Below are 20,150 nucleotides of genomic sequence, written 5' to 3'. Positions count from 1 at the left end.
GATAGTGGTGAAAGAATGTGAAAGACTGGACCAGTGGTGTCATAGGATCAGTGCTGGGACCTCGTTTGGGATTTTTTTAAATTTAATTGCCTGAAAAGTGCAGATGGGTTGGTTAGTTACTTTGAATTAGACATAAAAATTGGTAGAGTTCATACAGTTGAAGGTGGCTGTCAGAGAATACAGCAGGATCTAGGACATTAAGGCAGATATTTAATTTTTAAAGCAGAGAATAGATTCTTGATTAGTACAGGTGTCAGAGGTTATGGGGAGAAGGCAGATGAATGGGCTTGAGAGGGAATGATAGATCGGCCATGATTGAATGGCAGAGTAGACTTTATGGGCTGAATGGCCTAATTCTGATCCTATAACTTATGAACATAGAGATCAGTTACAGATATGGACAGAGAGAACTGGCAGATAGAGTTTAATCTAGATGTTTTTGCACTTTGGGAGGTCAAATGTAAAGAGAAAGTACACAGTTAATGGCAGGACACTTAACAACATTGATGTTCAGAGAGATCTTGGGATCCAAGTTCTTAGCTCCCTGAAAATAATAACATAAACAGAAAGAGTAACAAAGGAGCTGTTTGATATCCTTGCCTTCATTAGTCAGGGCATTGGATACGAGTCAGGAAGTCACAATGCAGCTTTATAAAACTTTGGTTAGGCTACATTTGTATTACTGTGTGCAATTCTGGTCCCCTGTTACAGAAAGTATGTGGAGGCTTTGGAGAACGTACAGAAGAGATTTACAAGGTGCTGCCTGGTTTTAAGGATATGCGCTATAAAGAGTTTGTGAGGCATAGATAGGATAGACAGTCAGAAACATTTCCACAGAGTGAAATATTAAATACTAGACAGCATTGCTTTAAGGTCTGAGGATGAAAGTTTAAAGGAGATGTGCAGAGCAAATTTATTCATTTATTTTTGCACACAGTGTTTGATACGGGTACTGAAACAGTTAGTTGCCTGAGATGGTGATGGAAGTAGAAATGACTGTGGCTTTTAAATATGTACAATGAATATGCAGGCAATGGAGGGAGATAGATCACATGCAGGCAGAAGGCATTAGTTCGATTTGGTATAATTTTCGACACAGACATCATGAGCCAAAGGGCCTGTTCCTGGGCCTTATTGATCCACGTATGCAACATCCGTGACAATAGAATATTTAATGGATTTTGAAACCAACAATGGAGCTTTCACATAAGCTTACACAAATAAGTCCCCCAAAATACTAAGAGGCGAATGCAATGTTACCAAGATGCTAGATTACAGCTTTTGGAAAAAAAACATCACAATATCAAGATTCAGAGTCAAAAGCAGACCTGGCAAATAGATCTTGGGCTTGAAATATTAACATTTCATTTTTATTTCAGATTTCCAGCATCTGCAGTGTTTTTATAATTGTCAAACTCAGGTCTGACCCGAGTCTGCTTAATTTGATCCTATGCTTCTCATGTTTAATGTTGGGATGCTCCTATTTAGTGTATGCCTTCTTCCATGTCGAGACTTATTCAAGTGCATTCCTTGCTCTGTTGCTTATGTTTTGCAAAAAAAGTTAAAGTCCTTTAAATTAAAAAAATGCAATTTTGAATCAGAATCAAAGCCTTTGATGGGTAAATGTGTAATTTATAAACAGACAAAAGTGGAAGACATTCTCAAATAAACATTCTGTAAAATAATGGAATCACAAAGACTGAAAGAAATTAATTCAAAGCAAAAGCACACTCTGAATTGCAAGCCAAATATTGAAGATGTTTTGAATGGAGGAAATTAGCATTTTTTAAATTTCTGTATTATTTTAAAAGTAAAAATCCCACAAGAAATTTACTTATTTTCCCCTCCTACAGCAACAAAATGTTTAAAACAAATAAGGTTAGGGTAGGTAATTAAGCTAATTCCTATTATTGGCACTATACCAATCCAAGTTTATTCATAGTCTCGAGTACCAGTGACTCACTGAGCTAGAAATTTAAACTTCCTCCGTAATAGGATATTTAAATATTGTTAGAGCTACATTTACCCATAATTTCCTTTGATTTAATTGTCAAAATAATATTCAAGGGATATTCACCAGGAAGTTGCTTGGAGGAGGAGAGTTCCAATTATGAGGAGTGATGGATAGAATGAATTTATTTTTGAGGCACAGAAGAGGCTAAGGGAGACTGTGTGAAGTATGCACAATTGTGAGCAAGAAGTTTGGGTAGACAGCAAAAGAAAAATTGCTCATAGCAAAGATACACTATATAAAACTAGAGGGCATTAGTTTAAAGTAAGGCAATTGTGGGATTAAAGGGAATCGGCTGCAAAGTTCTTTTCACCAATTGGTATTGGAAACTGTAACATCTTGTCCGAGGGGACAACAGATGCAGAAACAATCAACTTCACAAAGTGCCTAAGTTAGCACTTGAATTGGCACGGTAGAGAAGGTAAGGAGTTAGTGTACGTATATTTGATGGCCCGCATGAACATGGTGGACTGCAAACCACGTTTCCATGCTGTTTCACTGATGCCAATGGAAACATAATAACCCATGCCTAATGAAAACATAATACAATTGTGACTATCATTAAAGTCTGTCTGCAAAAGTAATATTTTAGTTAAAGTAACCATAAACATCAAATACAAAAGTAATTTTATTTTAGATCTTAAGTATACACAAAATATTCATTACAAAATAAATTCCACAATTTATAAAAGCCTACGCTGTTCAGTTTGGTTGCTAGTACTCATGAATTATTTCCTTCTTCCCTCCCACTCGTTGTACAAAATTCAGATTTTTTGATTGTCAACTGTGAAAACGTTGTTATAAATGCCACAGTACTAATGGGCTCCATCCATTTATATACTAAAACTCTAATTTGTTTGTTTGTTTGTTCCTGAACTACAGCCAAAACAGTACACGATAGTGCGACAATTTTAGGCCCACCTTACTAACCATCGTCCCTTTGGTGCTAATGGAAGAGGTTTCATTGAAATTGATGTTATATTTTTTAAGTTATTTACATTTTAAAGTTTAAATCTATCTCCTAGGGAAGGAGGGAGGATAAGGGGGATTGGGGAGGATGGAGTGCGGGTGGAGGGGAAGAGGGAGGGGAGGAGGGGGGAAGGGGAGGGGGAGAGGGGGAACAAGGGGAAGGTGGGGGGGGGGGGGGAGAGGGAAGGGAAGAGGAGAGGGTGCTGCACCAATGAAGGAGATGTTTGGGCCCATCAGGTCCACTTGGTCTAGTTATAAACTATAATTCTTTAGAATCCCCTATTTAATCATAGCTTTGTGAATTATTTAACAATGAATTCCAGAATCTACTTAATATCTGTTTGCGATTTTTATTGATACAAAATATATTTGTTATCTAGATTTGGAACAAAGACTTCCAAATCGTTGCAATCAATCAAAAGAAAAAAAGGGTGACAATCATCTTTTCTGGGTTACCTTTCTCCAAACAGGATGTGATGTTTGTTAGAACAGTAACACCATGAGCTGCAATAGCACAGTTGCTATGGTAACAGCACTCTTGTGCAAGTTTTATCAGGTCATCAGAATGTGCTGGAGCAATTCCTTTTAAACAACAAAAAAATACAAACAGTATTAGCTATATGTATATTTCTTGTCACACAACTTGGAAATCAGGCAGTCCAATCATGTATTTACATCAAAGATAAAGTTAACCAACTGAATGCTTTTTGGGCCATCTGCACCCCAGAAACAAATCCATTACAATGTAATCATCAAATATTTGATTAAACCCAAAGTAACTACTCATTTAAATTATATTTTATCAATTACGACTAAATCCTGGATAAAAATTATTTGATAGGAATATTATAAAATCTGTAATGATGTAATTATCCTTTAGGTCCAAAAGGATTCTATAGGTATTTGTGTGAAGCATAGAACACCTGCTTTAAAGCAACATACATAAACAGCAAACAGTTATGGTGACAAATAGTACAGATCTTCACAGCAAGAGTTCAGGAACAATGATATTGTGCTAGAATTAAATAAATTAAATAAATGTATTCCTTTATTCGTCCCACACCGGAGAAATTTACAGTGTTACAGCAGCCAAGTGGATAGCAAGAGATCATTCATTATAACTAAGATACATAAATTGTCATCAGTTTTCTGTGTGTTCTTAGCTGTTATTGTTGACTCGTCTGCTGGGAGCAGTGCTGGTTGTGCAGTCTCACAGCAGCGGGAAGGAAGGACCTCCTATATTTCTCCTTCACACACTTGGGGTGAAGGAGTCTATCACTGAAGGAGCTACTCAGTGCAGTGATAGTGTCCTGCATGGGGTGGGAGTCGTTGTCCAGCAGCGATGTTAGCTTTGCCATCATCCTCCTCTCTCCAACCGCCTGCACTGAGTCGAGGGGGCAACCCAGGACAGAGCTGGCCTTCCTGACCAGCTTGTCGAGTCTCTTCCCTTCCGCCGCTGAGATGCTGCTGCTCCAGCAGACCACTTCATAGAAGATGGCCGATGCAACAAATTATGCAGCACTCTGGTGAGTTCACACCTGGAAATATGGAGTGCCTATTTGGCACAAGAAAGAAGTGCACGAGACTGACTTCTGAGATGGCTGGACAAATGGGTACCACAGTGAATGAAGTCAAGAGTGTTTAATTGTCATATTGTAACAACAAAACAATGACATTCATTGCAGCTAAGTAGCAGGGCCTTAACACATTACATGTAATATATAAAAAATTGAAAATTAATATCTGCAGTATTAGTGCAAATAAAATGCCTGAAAATCTTAGTGCAACCAAAGACACTCCAGGGTTCCATGTAGTGTTCAAGAACCTGATGGTTGTTAGGAAGAGGCTATTCTTCCCAATGGTAGGAGGGAAGTGAAAGCATAGCCTGGGTTTGTGAGTCTTTGATGATGATGGCAGCCTTTTTGAAGCAGCACCTCCTAATGATCCTTTCCATGATGATGATCTCAATCAGTGCTTGGATGCCCAGCTGATCACAATTTATATGAACAATTTGGCTGAGGCAAAAAGATAATATTTCCACACTAAATTTGGTAGGGTTGTGAGTATGCAGGTGGATGAAGAGGTTTTAGTGGAATATGGAGTGGATGAAAACATGACATGGAATATAATGTGGAAAATTTCAAAGTCATCCACTTTGGTCCAAAGGGACCTAGGCGTGTTTATACACAAGTCACTGAAGGCCACTACGTAGGCGAGCAAGCAATTTGAAGGGCAGATGGTACACAACCTTTATTGCAAGAGGATTCAAGTACAAGAGTAAAGATGTATTACAGCGATTAGAGACAGCATTATTGAGACTGAATCTAGAATATTGTGTGGGAAGGAACTGCAGATGCTGGTTTAAACCAAAGATAGACACAAAGAGCTAGAGTCCCACAGCATCTCTGGAGACAAGGAGTAGGTGACGTTTTGGGTCGAGACCCTTCTTCAGACCCAGTCTATCAAACTCTATCTCTGGAAATTGTGTACAGTTTTGACCTCCTTATAAAGGGAGTTCAGCAAAGATCATTAAAGTGCTTCCAGGGATGACAGGATGCCATATGAGGGGTGGAATGGGTTGGTACTGTATTTTTTACAGTTTGGACGAATGAGAAGGGATCACATCGAAACGACCACAATTCTTTAGAGAGCTTGACAGTCAGATGCAGGGAGGATGCTTCCCCTGGCCGATGAGTAAAGAATTAAGGGGCACAGTTTGAGATTGAAAGGTAGGTTTTTATGACTAAATTGAGTAGTCATTTCGTTATTTGGAGTCTGGTAAATTCTCTTCCCTAGACAGAAGTTGATAGGTCTCTGGACAATAAGGGCTGGGGTAGATCAGCCATGAAGAGGGCAAAACATGGTGATTTTTTTCTGCTTCTAGTCCAAGATTAACATAGTGTAGCATCCCAGCTACCATCCTGCAGTGCCCTTTAGTTCAAAACTGGGATTAAACCAGAGACCTTACTCTCATGCACAAGGGAGTCCTATATCTAACAATACATTCAACAATAAAACAACCCAAAGAACAAAACAACATTTTGTTGATACTATAGTATTCCAGGCTATAATCAGATATACCACAAGAATATTGGACTTCTTCCCAAGACTACTGTGGATTAACCATATTAGATCGCCTTCACTATATCTATCACCACACTTATTATGCATGCTGCACATTCCACATGTGGTCCAGTCCAGATCTTCATCCCTACCTGGACTATGTAAACAGCCTTCCACCGTCTCCCAGCGGGACTTGATGCTGATTACGGAGACGATAGCATGTAATGTTTCCTCCGCTTGTGTTACAATAAAGACTATGAGTTGTTACGTCTGTGTATGGGTCTGATTAAACATCAACTACTGATTAAGGGCCCCGTGAGCATACAGGAGAATACATAAGCACCAAAAAAATCTTATATACAAGAACTTGGGCACTGCATTTAACAGTACAGCCTCCATCACCTGCAGGCTATGCTCCAACAAACACAATTGTCATGCTAACAATATACTGGCCGGTATATAGTGGTATGACTTTTTGGTTGATGGTTTATAACAATGGGTCCCAAAAGATTTACAATGAAACATGCACTCCATTCATTGTTTCAGACTTTACCACTTTTTCATGTGTAAGAATGCAATTTCACGCAGCTGATTAAGTTAATGAGAAGTTAAGCAATACTAGTCACTGGCCTCACCTTGTGAATTATAGTAGTACTGTTTCATTGCTATAGTTCCCGATAGCGTGGACAAAACTGAAAGTGTGCCCAATTTCAAACTGTCGTAAGGGCTCTGAAGGGCACATTCACACAGCGACTTTGCAGAGAAAAGAAAAGCATGTTATAATTATGTCCTCGTAGAGATAAGTAAATAAACAGTTAGACATTGCAATGAGAATTAAAAAGATTTAGTATTTTTAAGACACGAGACCAGATGCAGCATCAGTTTCACAAAACTTTGCCTTTGAGTAGTCTAACACATATAGAATCATAAAGATCTTAAATTGGCCATGCCTGCGTTTTCAATCTCTTAGAAAGAACTACACAATTAATACACCTAAAATGAACAACCAACCTCAAATCCATTAAATAATTTAAGCATTGAATTGCTTTTATTATAAGTTGTCAAAATAACTGGTTAATTACAAATCTTTGCCCTTACTGATCTACTGTTTACATTTTATCAAGCAAAATGGTTATTTTGCAATCACCTGTAATTTTTTAGAAATAGCACTTATAAAGTAACTTTGGCATTAAGAAATACCCCAATACTCTTCAGAGCTCTAAGCCAGTGGGTGTTCAGGGTGGATATTGACAAAAAATGTTTAATAATTTGCATGAGTACTTGGAACAGGAAATTTAGAAGTCTATAAATAAGGCAGCTAAGAATTCTGCGGAAAGTGTGGAAAAGGGAAGATGGATGCATTGAAGATCAGAACAAATGTGCGAGAGGAAACACAAAGTTGAAGAAGATGGTGACAATAGGAGAAGCAAAAACGGAGGAGATACTTTATGGAAAACAGGCAAGGGTTTTTAATTTACTGTGGTAAGATAAAGGTCGCCACTGAGGAGGTGGTTGATGACGAGAGTAAAGTATTCTCCAATTGTGGGGAACTATTTTTTAAAAAGAAAAAACATACTTTGTAATGTTCCATGAAAGAAAAAAGATTCTTGATCAATTGCTGCAGTCCTACTGATTCGCCCACAAAAAATATTATATGAATCATACAATTTCAGAGGTGCCAAGACAATGAGAGCAGGAGAGACTTCAAAGGTGGCAGTTAAATGAAGCTATAAATGCAAAAGCTAACAAGATTCTTGATTTTAAGAGTGGGAACAACAGAAACCCCCACAGATAGTACAAGAGGTGCCAGATGAGGCAGATGGGTGGGTAGTTAGTGAGGTGGTGCACACCTTCTTTGTACCATATGATTTTATGACCAGACTGGCAAAGAAATATTAGTTAGTTGACAATGGCAAAATCAAATTGTCCAGAATAATAAGCTTATTAATTGTCAATTTAGAAACAGAAATTGCCGAAAAGCATGTTTGAGCTACATATAGGCAGGAAAGAGGAAGCCATAATGCATTATTTCCAAAGTTCTCTAAAGCTGGTTCTCAACATCAATGGAATGGTCCAAAATTTATCTTGTTATTCCTGGACATGAAATGTGCCCGTTCGAAGCACTTCAAAAACCAGATTGAAGATGCTGCAAACCACCAAGAACACATACCATTTTAAATATTTTTTTCTATACTAAACTATTTAGACACTGTATGAATAACAGTAGCTATTCGACACTATGAATAACAGTATAAAAGTACTTAATATTAGTTACCTGAATGTTATCTCTGCTCCACATGTGTGGTGTTTTATTAGCTAACAATTTTAGGTCCTGAACCGAAAGCCTCTTTACAGCTTTTCTGGGGTCTTCTTTCAAATACTGCAGCAAAAGCTGAATCTTTTCCAAAGGTGGTGAAAGAAAACAAGAAAATTAGTTACAGTATTCAAATAGACAAATTAGCAATTTACAATCCAAAATCATTATAAAAAGGAAGACACAAAATGCTGGAGTAACTCGGTGCGACAGGCAGTGTCTCTGAACAGTGTCTTGATAGGTGTCATTTCTGGTTAAGACCATTCTTCAGAATAATTGCAAGGGAGGTGGGTGCAATGTCACCTATCCATGTTCTCCAGAGATGCTGCCTGACCCACTGAGTTACTCCAGCATTTTTGTGTCTTTCTTTGGTACAAAATAAGCATCTGCCTTTCCTTGTTATTACATTTTAAAAGTTCATTACAATGAATTCCAAGGAACATTTTCTCACCAATGCTCCTCACTGCATATAATAAAATTACTAAAATATTTTTAAACCAGAAAATGCTGGAAATTCAGATCAAGCAGCAGTGGAGATGCAGTAATTAAATTGCAGGTTGCAATAGTAAGTACACTGCAGGTCGATGATCTTTCATTAAAGATTTAATGCTTTTACATTTTACATATGTTTTATTCTAATTTTTAGAACAAAGCTTGCTTTCCTTTTTAATTCAGTCTTTCAGTTATTTGCAATTATAAAGTGTATCCATCCATCCATCCATCCATCCATCTCTATATACTAAAACCCATCTCTATATACTAAAACTCTCCTTTGTTTGTTTGAGGAAGGGAGGGGGGGATGGAGGGGGGAGGATAAGGGGGGTTGAGGGGTTGAGAGGGATGGTGGGTTGGAGGGGAAGGGGGAAAGGGGAGGAGTGGAGGAGGGAGGGAGGGAGGGAGGGAGGGAGGGAGGAGAGGGTGCTGCACCAATGCAGGAGTGGTTTGGCCCAACAGGTCCACTTGGTCTATATATTATATACTACTAAAACTCGGTTTGTTTGTGTGTATGTGTGTACCATGCCCTCTACACAGCCAAAACGGTACACGATAGCGACACAATTTTAGGCTGACCCTACTCACCATTCCCATGTGGTGGAATAAACCCACTGTTATTACTTTTTTAAAACAATTTACCTTATAAAGTTTAATAAATGCGCCCCCTCCCACCCCCAGAGGACCAGCGGGAGGACCGGCGCCCATCCCGGCGTGCCCCGCGCCTGACCTTCCTCCCATGCTGCAGCACGCCGCAGAAGCTGTGGCAGAGGGTCCAACAAGATGGCCGTCCCCGTCGCTCGAGAAATGGGGCCGAGGTCAGTGCCTTCTCCCTGTCCACTCTCGCCCACCCATGGCCCCGGGAGATGCTCCCCGCCCGGCAACAGGTCCATGCCGTCGCCAGCGTTCCCCGCCGCAGATTGCAGTCGAGCTGCAGAAGGCGCTTCGGGTCCGCAGGAGAAACGGGGCCGAGGTCACTGTTTTTTCCCATTCCCCCCTTGCTGGCACACGGCCACGGGGGCACTCCCCGCCCGGCAACGGCTCCACGGTTGGGCCGAGGGGGGCGGGAGGGGTCAATCGGGAGAAGGGGGTAGGGAGGGAGGAAGGGAGAGGGGTGAAGGGGATGGGGGGAAGGGATGGGGTCGGGAGGATGGGGAGGGGGATGGGGTGAAGGGGATGGGGGAGGGGTGAAGGGGAGGAGGGGGTGCTGCACCAATGCAGGAGAGGTTGGTCTAGTAGTTATTAAAAGCTTCTTTCCCAAACCAAGCCCCATGCCTATTATAGCGTGAGAGACGCTATAATATGCTTTATGGCATAAACTAAACATGAATAACTTATGTGTCATCTGTATTGCCAGCAACATAAACTTGCAGGATTATGAAAGTTCAAAGCAAGAAGTAACCAAAGGACTAATTTTATAATGTGTAATTTATTGCTCTTACATCCCCAGTAGACAGCTGCACTAACAAATAGTAAACGGTCAGAAATATCAGGTTATCTATTTGTGATTACCCAGCAATAAGCACTCAGAATTAAACAAGTTATATATATAATCAATTTAAATAGCAAAGTGAACTGCACTGGTGATTTTCTGGTAAATAAAAGGTCTTTGAAAGATTATTCTGATAACTTTTACCTGCTTTGGGATATCAACCAGTGACGAAGCAGCTAGTTGTGTAAACGTATGGAGGGTGACAATCACCATCTTTGTGGAAGGGTACAGTGCCACTAATTGCTGAAGGAGAACACGCGTGCTGGAGGCAAGGGTGGCATCGTGATGCATGTACTGCAGAATTGGTATCAGCTTTAACTTCAGATCCACAGGTGTTGCCAGTCCTGAAAAACAAGGCTTAAAATAAGTTTTAAGTTTTTCATCCCTACTTTTAGAGCTCCTTAAATTCAGTAACTGCAAAACATTTTTGACCAATGAGCAGTAGGGTCAGTGTAAGGGGAAGGTATCTATAGAATACCAGAATCGGAAAACCAATGTCACACTTTGCATACAGAAACAGAGGGGTTATCTACAGCAGAGTTGTGGATATATATTGTTGTATGCATCTGTTCATGTCTATCTCAAAGTCCATTGAATAAAACAGCTGCTTTATACAAAATGTCATGCAAACTGCAATCATAAAACTAATTAATCTAATTTGGTGTTAATCAGTCTGCTTTTCCCTTTGCTTCACATATATAACTGGTCAAATCTGGCTCACAGTTTAAAATTTATTTTTTTAAAGTGTTGTGTCCTTCTATTTAAGAGATCCACACAGCACAGAATAAATTAAAGCGGGATTATTCTTCACACTGGATACACAAAATGTCAGACTACTGTCTGTTGGAAATTACTTCAAGCTGATAGGGAACATTCTTTTCAAGATAGACGAGTTCCTGTGAATCAGAAAAAGAATCTACAAGTCGCCTAAAGTGAAGCTACTAATTTTTGACCAAAAACTACCCCTCCCTGCTCCAGACCATCCTTTTTTTCTTCCCAGCCATCACCTCCCACTGTTCCGTTCTACTCATCGCCCCTCCCTCTGGTCCTACAATTCACCACCCAGCGTCCTTCTTATCCGATTCCATCACTTTTATCCTTTCCACCTATAACCTTGGTTACTGTTGGAGGTAATTGTGTGTTTAACCAGTGTTTTGAATCTGGCTGTCACGTAGGGCCCAGTTGCCTTCTTAATTAAGGCCCAGATCAGGCAGACACAAAGAACATCTCATCTCATAGGGCAGTGGGGAAGTTTTCAAACAGGTCAGTTTATTCAATGCCTTAACAGTACGCACTGGTAACACTCTGAGAGAACACAAAATGTTTCAAAGATTCTCAGCATCAGCATACGCTTATATTCGGTGTTTCAATTGTTACATGTGGATGTTACGTTTTTGAAATAATTAATCGGTTATCAGCCTTTCTTTGTAATCATTCATTCTTGTATTCCTTCTCTTAGGAGTAACCTTCAACTTTCTGCTTCCTCTTAATTAATTTTAAAAAAAAATCTTCCTATTTGTCTGGCAAAAGGGTGCAATAAAGAACCGTTCTAATCTCATGATTAGTTTTATTGTCCTTAGCCTGGAGTACATCATTCTGTGTTTAACTTTAACTACCTTGTCATCTGAACACCCAAATCTATCTATTGCCTCACCTAACAAGGCCTCAAATTACCTTCACTCTGACGGCCTCTTCTCCCATCATGCTACCCAGCATGTATGCTCTTGGGTTATATATATTACAAACTTACAAGTGTTCTTATAATTTCCAGTATTTCTTACATCAGTTACAATCTCTACCTTCCTCACCCCCATCCAATTCACCTGGACCCACCTGTCACTTGCTAGCCCTTGCCTCAACCCGTTCCCTCATATTGTTCTACCAGCTATCGCCCACGATTCCATCAGTCTGAAGAAGGGTCTTGACCCAAAACGATGCCTGTCCATTTTCTTTCACAAATGCTGCCTGACCTACTGAGTTCCTCCAGCAGTTCGTTTATTTTTTCCACGTCAAATATGGACGCCCAATAACAGCTGCTCCCAACCACTTTTCCCAGCTTCTGCCTAACACTAATGTAATCAGCTTTCCATAATTTAGCATTTTCTCCCAAGTTTCAGTTTTATCTCAATACCCAACAATCTGAGAACTTACAGAATTATGATCACTGCTCCCAAAATGTTCTCCCACCGAAACTCAGATCACCTGGCCAGGCTCATTTCCCAACACAAATTATCCACATAGTGTATCAAGAAACCCTTCCTGATGCACCTAACAAATTAAGCCCCGTTTAAGCCTCTAGCATGAAATACATAATACTTGTTTTTAAGTACTGGTATAATACATTGAAAGACGATACTCTGAAAATGAGTTTAGGAAAACTTACCTTCGATCATTTCGCCAATTTTGTTACAAATTCCAGAAGCAAAATCCCTAATGAGAAGTACAAAGCATTAATCTTAAATTCACAATCATAAACCAGAGATTTAACAAAATTTATAATTAAAATTCTGAAATAGTAGTTATGGAATGATACTATATCGAAACAGACCCATCTGCCTTGCTCACTCATTCTGTCGAAGATGTCTGAGTCTAATCTGAGACTCATCCAAGATTTATCTGAGCAAGTCCCATATGCCTATGTTTGATCCATATCACTCCCAAAAACCGGTCCAAATGTCTTTTCAACAAGGCAACTATACTGCTGCCAGAGCTTCCTCTAACAGATTTTTTCCAAACACCCTCCAACGTCTGTGGAAAAATGTTGCTCCTCTGCTCCGTTTTAGATCTTTCCCCTCACCTCAAATCTGTGCCCTCCAGTTGGTAAACTTCCCTGCCTGCCCCCACCTTATCAAAACCCCTCATAAAGATCAAAATAAGTATTAAAATAAGTAATAGATAATAAATCATTCCTCTTCCAAAACTAAGAGGAATTATTTTGAAGAACATTAATTTTCAGCCAATGTTAATTAAAAAAAATACATGTACCCACATGCATACAAGAATTACTTTATTCTCAACAAAACAGATAATTAACTGTGTATGTACATGAATTCTATCATCTAAATTTTGCAGAGACACAAATATTTTCAAACATCAACTGTCTGGTGCTGTGAATGCTACACTGAAGTTCTAGTTCTACTCACTTGGATTGTGCAGAAAAATGTGAGGCAGCAAAAATGGCAGCTTCCACTTCAATATTATCATGCGAATCCAAACTTTGCCGAATACTGTGATGGGCATTTTTCCTGTCGGGAATAATAGAAGCCATACTTCCCAACATTCTGCATAAGGAAACAATTTCTTGAATTATATTTTCACTGTCAAGGCACATACTGATGACCAAAAATATAACTACTGGTCTGGAAAAATAAACAGCAGCCACTTTGTATTGATAAACCATGGAACTGCATTTGATTCAAAGCAGATTGCACTTACAAAAAAAACTCTGTGCCAAGTATGAGTCAACTAGAACCAAAATCAATCAAATAGTGTAGATGATATGTACTATAATAGCAAGACTTGCTAGGTCCACACTGAAAAATCAAATCACCTTTAAATCCCTTTAAATATCCACTTTTTGTTCCATTTAATAACAATATTTTCTTTAAATCAAGGCCTGTTATTACGAGTTTATTCAGAATTAATTTACAGTTATTTCTTCAAAATCCAGTGCAATCTATCATACATCTCTTGAAACACAACATACTCAACAGGAGTATAAATGAACACAGAGGTCAGTGTTACTAAATGTCTAATGTTAATTTGACTGGCTTATTTTGACAAATTATTCATTAATCACAACCAATACAGGTGCCTCAATGCATATCTCAGCTGAAATCAGCTTACCTGAGAGTGATGGCTCTAGCCACTGGATCATTGCTATGGATAACTGAGAAGACCCTTTTCACAAACTCATCAACATTTAAGATTTTCTCCAGATGCTTTTCACTCTGCTGAGTCACCTTCAGTACGCATAGTCTCAAAAAGTTGTTTCTAAAGATGAAAAGTGGCCAAATTAATGCAACTCTTTCCCCCACCCAAATTAAAATGTTAAAAATAGCAATCAGCATTATTCTTTCAAGTGATCGTAACACTTACCCAACTCTGAAGATGTCTGCAAGTTTCAAAAAAGCAGAATTTATAAGAATTGGAAATGGGTACTTCTGGAACAGTCGTGGAAAACGAACAACTGCCTCACACTGCTCACCAAGCTTTCCTGACCTTAGCCCTGAAGAGAAAGGATACAAAATGCTGCATTTCAACATCATTTTAAGGATAACGCCGGTTGGAATCAAAACATTTTTGTATTGTATTGTTCATTGTCATATTGTCACTGAACTGTATGCAAAAAAAAAAATTCACTGTACTTAGGTACACCTGACAATAAAGTACCTTTGAGTGATACCATTTAACCATTACTGGGTATTTCTTTGGAACCGTAATAGAAGGCATAGTGGCGCTGCAGTTCAACTCTGACCCAAGAGCTGTCAGTGCGGAGGTTGCACATTTTCCCTGTGTTCACGTAGGTCTCCCCTGACTATTACATTTTCCATCCACATACCAAAGATATGCTGGTTGTTCAGTTATTCGGTTAGAGTAAATTTCCTCTATATAGATAGGTAGTAAGGTATTCGCAGGGATTAATGGAGATATGTCAAGTGATTTTAGTAAAAGTGAAATTATATTGGAAACAGGAAAATTACATTCATCGTGATTTAAAAATCAGAGCCCCTATTTGAGATTTTCTCCAGGTATTTTTTCACTCTGTTGTACTCTTGGCTGCTGATTTTGTGTGTCATTCTTCAAGAAAAAAGTCAAAACTTGCCATCTCAATCTATTTTGTCCAATGTATTTGTTGAATTTACTCTAATGCACATTCTACATACAGTCACAGTATTAAAACTCTGCCGTTTTAAATTCATAAAGCATTCAAAATAAAATTACAGTTCAGCACAAGTTACTCAGGTGGAAAATACCAGACCAAAGACAAAGTCCTGCAGTGACACAATCTATCAAGTGCATACTGCAAAATTGGATCTTAATACATTGTTATCTTTCACCCAAGTTCCCAATGATTTTGTGAACACAAATTCATGATCTCATTGACTTCACAGAATCACACATAAAGTCCAGGTACAAGCTCAATAAGGCCACCAGGAAAGCAAAGAGCCACCTTTGGTCTAACATGGATCAGACAGGCAGCTGTGGCAGGGCTTGATGCCATCACTTCTGACAAGGTGAAACCAAGTGAAATCTCAAGTGACATCACTCCCAGGCAGCCTAAATTCTTGCTTCAAAGGGGAGAACATTGATGTACTTCTCAGGCCCCCACAGCCCCCAACTATACCATAATATCAGTCACCGAAGTCAATGTCAGATCCCTCGGGCACTTTCAGAGAGTGAACGCTCGGAAAGTGTCCGGCCCGAAGGCAAACTTGGCCGTGTTCTTAAACCCTGCTCGCACCAACCACTGGAGGTTTGTGGACAACTTCAATCTCTTATTACTAAGGTTCGAGATTCCCGCCTGCTTTAAAAGGATATAAATACTACCAGTGCTCAGGAAGAGTATGTTATATATTTCAATGACAACCATTTGCGAGCACTAACATCATGGTGACAAGGTGCTTTAAGAGGTTGGTTATAATGGAAGATAGACACAAAGTGCTCAGCGGGTCAGGCAGCATCTCTGGAGAAAAGGAATAGGTGACGTTTTGGATCAGAGCACTTCTTCAGACTGTAAGATAAAGGAATCGAGGAGACATATGTGAGGACCTCATCCATGATAGAACCCCCGTTCCCTAAAGAATGAGGGTTCCTTTTTACACATTGGTTATGATGGACATCAGCTTAGCAAGGACCTGGGCCCACTACAATCCACCTACCACCATAACAGATCAGAGGATGCAATCTTGCTGGTTCTCCACTTGGGCTATAATTAGGCTTTTGTTCATTGACTACAACTTGGCATTCCACACAAACATTCCTTCCAAACCTATCAAACACAGAAGTGGGTCTCTGCTCGTCCCTATGTAATTAGAACCTCAGCATCCTCATTGGCAGACCACAATCTGTACAAATGAGCAACAATGCTTCCTCCTCAATAACCATCTCTATTCTCTAGTCCTCTGCTCTATTCTCTCTATAACCAGGACTGTGTAGCTAGACACAGCTCCAACTTCATCTTTAAATTCACCAATGACAATATATGAATAATGGGAAATTATGTCACAGTACAGAAGGGAGATGGATAATCTGATTGAATGTGGCACTTCTTCTTGTGTTTGAGGCAGCAGAAATTATGTAACGCCCTCCAGGCGCTGTAGCCAGTGCAATGTGCTGTTGTCAAGGGCTGTGAAGTCTACCCCTCCACCAGGGGGACAGAGGACAGTGCAGTCGAAAATGACGTGCTGCGCTGTTTGCTGGTCTGCTCCACACGCAGGCTGCTGATGGATGCAACCCCCAACGATGCATGCTGGCATTGAACCGGCCGACCCCTGTGCGGAGCCGGTTCAGGGTGACCCACTCTTTGCGGGGCGTGTCTGAGCCGGGTGGGGCTGTGGTGTTCGGTGCGACAGTGAATTGAGGAGGTCGCGAAGTCTGTTCCCAGCTGGTTCTCCATGCTCCTAGTGTGTTGAAACCGGAGCCACAGAGGGTCGCTGCGTGATGGGAAAAAAGGTGACGAGATGACAGGCGTTGAGGTCCCAGTTGCTGTGAATCCTGGGCGAGGTGGTACAAAGGATGTTTGGCGTCCGGTGGGGCCTTGCACACCAGCCTATGAGTGAAGAACTCTCTACGAAGCTTGGCGGGTGCGATATCTGCGAGCACCGGCAGGAGATCCGTCGGAGTAGGGCGTAGGCAGCCAGTGATGATCCGCATGGTGTCGTTGAGGGTGGCGTCTAGCTTGCTGGTATGAGCGCTGTGGCACCATGCTGGGGCAGCGTACTCAGCGGCGCTGTACACGAGTGCAAGAGCACTGGTTCGAAGAGTAGATGTCATGGCGCCCCATGACGATCCGGCCAAGCAACGCTGGAGATTGTTCCGTGCCGAGACGTTAGCACAGAGAGCTTCAAGGTGTTGCTTGTAGGTCAGCTGCCGACCTAGTTTCACCCCGAGGTATGTAGGAAATGGGTTGTAGGGTAGGGGTGACCCATTGAGGGTGACGGTTAGCTGGCGTTGAGCTTCCTTGTTGTTCAGGTGAAAGGCCGTTGTGGTGGTTTTTGCCATACTCAGTTTTAGTCTCCAGGTTTTAAGGTAGCCCGCGTTTTAAGGTAGGTGATGACAAAGAAGGAAGAGTGGCTCTGTGGATTGGAGCGGGAAGAACGGAACAAAAAGATTTGAGGGAAAACTCCACTGGTTATCTGCACAACGGAAGATGGTTGTGGTTGTTGGAGGTCAGCCATCTCAGCCCCAGCAGACTATGCAAGAGCTTCTTGGGGCTCTGTTATCAACCAGATATTTCAGCTGTTTCATCAATAGTCATCCATTTGTCATCGCAATTGGATGTCAGCCCATGATTGCTGAAAGTTCAATTTGTTTGCAATTCCTTAAAAATTAAAGCAAACCATGCACACCTGCATCAATCCTACACAACATTCAGGTGTGGGCATATGGCAGCAAACAACATTCCTGTTCACAAATCACAGGCAACAGCCATCTCTAACAAAAATAAAATTTAAAGGAGGAAGAAAGATGGAAGGTATCATGCAGGTGGGAAATCCTTCCGTGAAAAAAAGGATTTTCTTGTGCTAAGAATGGTTTGGTTAAATACCAGCAAATCTTTAACAGTACTTTATTTGCTCAGTTAATTCATGGCACTTATAAATTGTGTTATTTATTACACTAGGAATCAAGTTAAAGTATGCATCCTCTACTGCTACCTTTTTACCGAGAGATCAAGTGTTTTAGATAGAACAATGAAATTCTTACTTGCAGCAGCACAACAGAATATGTAAACATAGTGCACTGTAAACAATATAATAAACAAGAGAAAAAAAGTAGTGTGTGTATATATATATATATATATATATATATATATATACTCACAAACACACACATATAAATATATATATACACACACATTCACACAAAAAACCCAATAATAATGCAATAATAACAATAATAGTCTATGTAGTTCAGAGCTTATGAGGTTGGAGTGTTTAATAATTTATTAAATTATTTGAATATTATAATATTTATTAATAAACCTGGATGTTACAGTTTTCAGGCTCCTGTACCTTCTTCCCAATGGCAGGAGTGAAATGAGTGTGTGGCCAGGGTGGTGTGGGTCTGATTATGCAGGCTGCCTTTTTGAGGCAGCGACTCAGGTAAATCCCATCGATGGTGGGGAGGTCAGGGCCAGTTATGGACTGGGCAGTGTTTACAACTTTTTGCAGTCTTCTTTGCTCCTGAGCATTTAAGTTGACGAACCAGGCTGTCATGCAACCAGTCAATACGCTCTCTACTGTACACCTGTAGCAGTTCAAGACAATCCTCTGACATACCAAATCTCTGTAATCTTCTCAGGAAGTAGAGGCGTTGATGTGCTTTCTTTACAATTGCATCAGTGTGCTGGGTCCAGGAAAGATCTTTGGAAATATACACGTCCAGGAATTGGAAATTTTTTACTCTCTACACCATCGCCTCGTTGATATAAACAGGATTGTGGGTCCTCATCCTTCCTCTTCCAAAGTCCACAATCGGTTCATTGGTCTTACTGATATTGAGAGCCAGGTTGTTGTGCTGACACCATGTGGTCAATCGATTGATCTCACTTCTATACTCTGACTCATCACCATCTGTAATTCGTCCAATGGTGGTGTCGTCGGCGAACTTGAAGATGGAGTTCACACTGTGTCATGTATAGAGTGAGTAGAGCAGGGGGCTGAGCACACGGCCTTGAAGTGCTCCCGTACTGGTTGTTATTGAGGAAGAAGAATTTCTGCCATTCAAACAGACTGTGGTCTGTTGATGATACCACAATAGCTGTTTACCATCCCAGCTATTATCTGGCAACTGAATTATCTTACCACAACTGTACACCTGTAGCAGTTCAAGACAATCCTCTGACATACCAAATCTCTGTAATCTTCTCAGGAAGTAGAGGCGTTGATGTGCTTTCTTTATAATCTTGTGCTGAACTACTATCTAACTCTTTGGTGACCCTCGGTCTATCCTTAATCGGACTCTGCTGGCTTTACCTTGCTCTAAATGTTATTCCCTTTTCGTGTATTAATACATTGTAAATAGCTCGATTGTAATCATGTATTGCCTTTCTGCTTACTGGATAGCACACAACAAAAGCTTTTCACTGATCCTCGGTACATGTGACAATAAACTAAACTGAATGCAGAACATTCAAATTTCTGTTTGCAAATCACAGATCAGAGCATCACTGACAAAGACAGTGAGAAGTTGGGCACAGGTTGCTGATTGTAGATGATCAGCCATGATCACAATGAATGGCGGTGCTGGCTCGAAGGGCCAAATGGCCTCATTCAGCACCTATTTTCTATGTTTCTATGTAATCATGAGCAGTGTACTTCCAGCCTAACATTCAAATCATCCTGCTGCAATGCAGATCCTGGTTAATACACATGACACAAAATGCTGGAGTAACTCAGCAGTTCAGGCAGCATCTCTGGAGAACATGGATTGGTGACGTTTTGGGCCGTCACCCTTCGACAGACTGATGCGAGGGAAGGGAGGGAGGGGGGAAGAAGAAAGCTGTTAAAGGGGAGAGGCAGGACAAAGTGTGACAGGTAGTAGGCCGACACAGGCATTTTATTTTGACAGGCTGGTTGTTGGGAGAA

At 40.5% G+C, this 20,150-nt stretch overlaps 1 protein-coding gene across 1 annotated transcript in view; it reads right to left on the bottom strand.

Moving 5' to 3' along the window:
• Positions 1–20,150, bottom strand: part of ints7 (integrator complex subunit 7) — a 48,829-nt gene that overhangs the window by 27,819 nt on the left and 860 nt on the right. Inside the window, 8 exon segments of the mRNA XM_078404777.1 lie at positions 3,437–3,562; positions 6,679–6,796; positions 8,319–8,441; positions 10,486–10,685; positions 12,725–12,771; positions 13,485–13,622; positions 14,188–14,334; positions 14,440–14,569. Of these exon segments, the coding sequence (XP_078260903.1) occupies positions 3,437–3,562; positions 6,679–6,796; positions 8,319–8,441; positions 10,486–10,685; positions 12,725–12,771; positions 13,485–13,622; positions 14,188–14,334; positions 14,440–14,569 (1,029 nt within the window).

Source organism: Rhinoraja longicauda, chromosome 9, assembly GCF_053455715.1.
Source record: "Rhinoraja longicauda isolate Sanriku21f chromosome 9, sRhiLon1.1, whole genome shotgun sequence".
Classification (NCBI taxonomy): domain Eukaryota; kingdom Metazoa; phylum Chordata; class Chondrichthyes; order Rajiformes; family Arhynchobatidae; genus Rhinoraja; species Rhinoraja longicauda.
The sequence above is the reverse complement of the archived record's forward strand: the minus strand, read 5'-3'. Positions and strand labels throughout refer to the sequence as shown.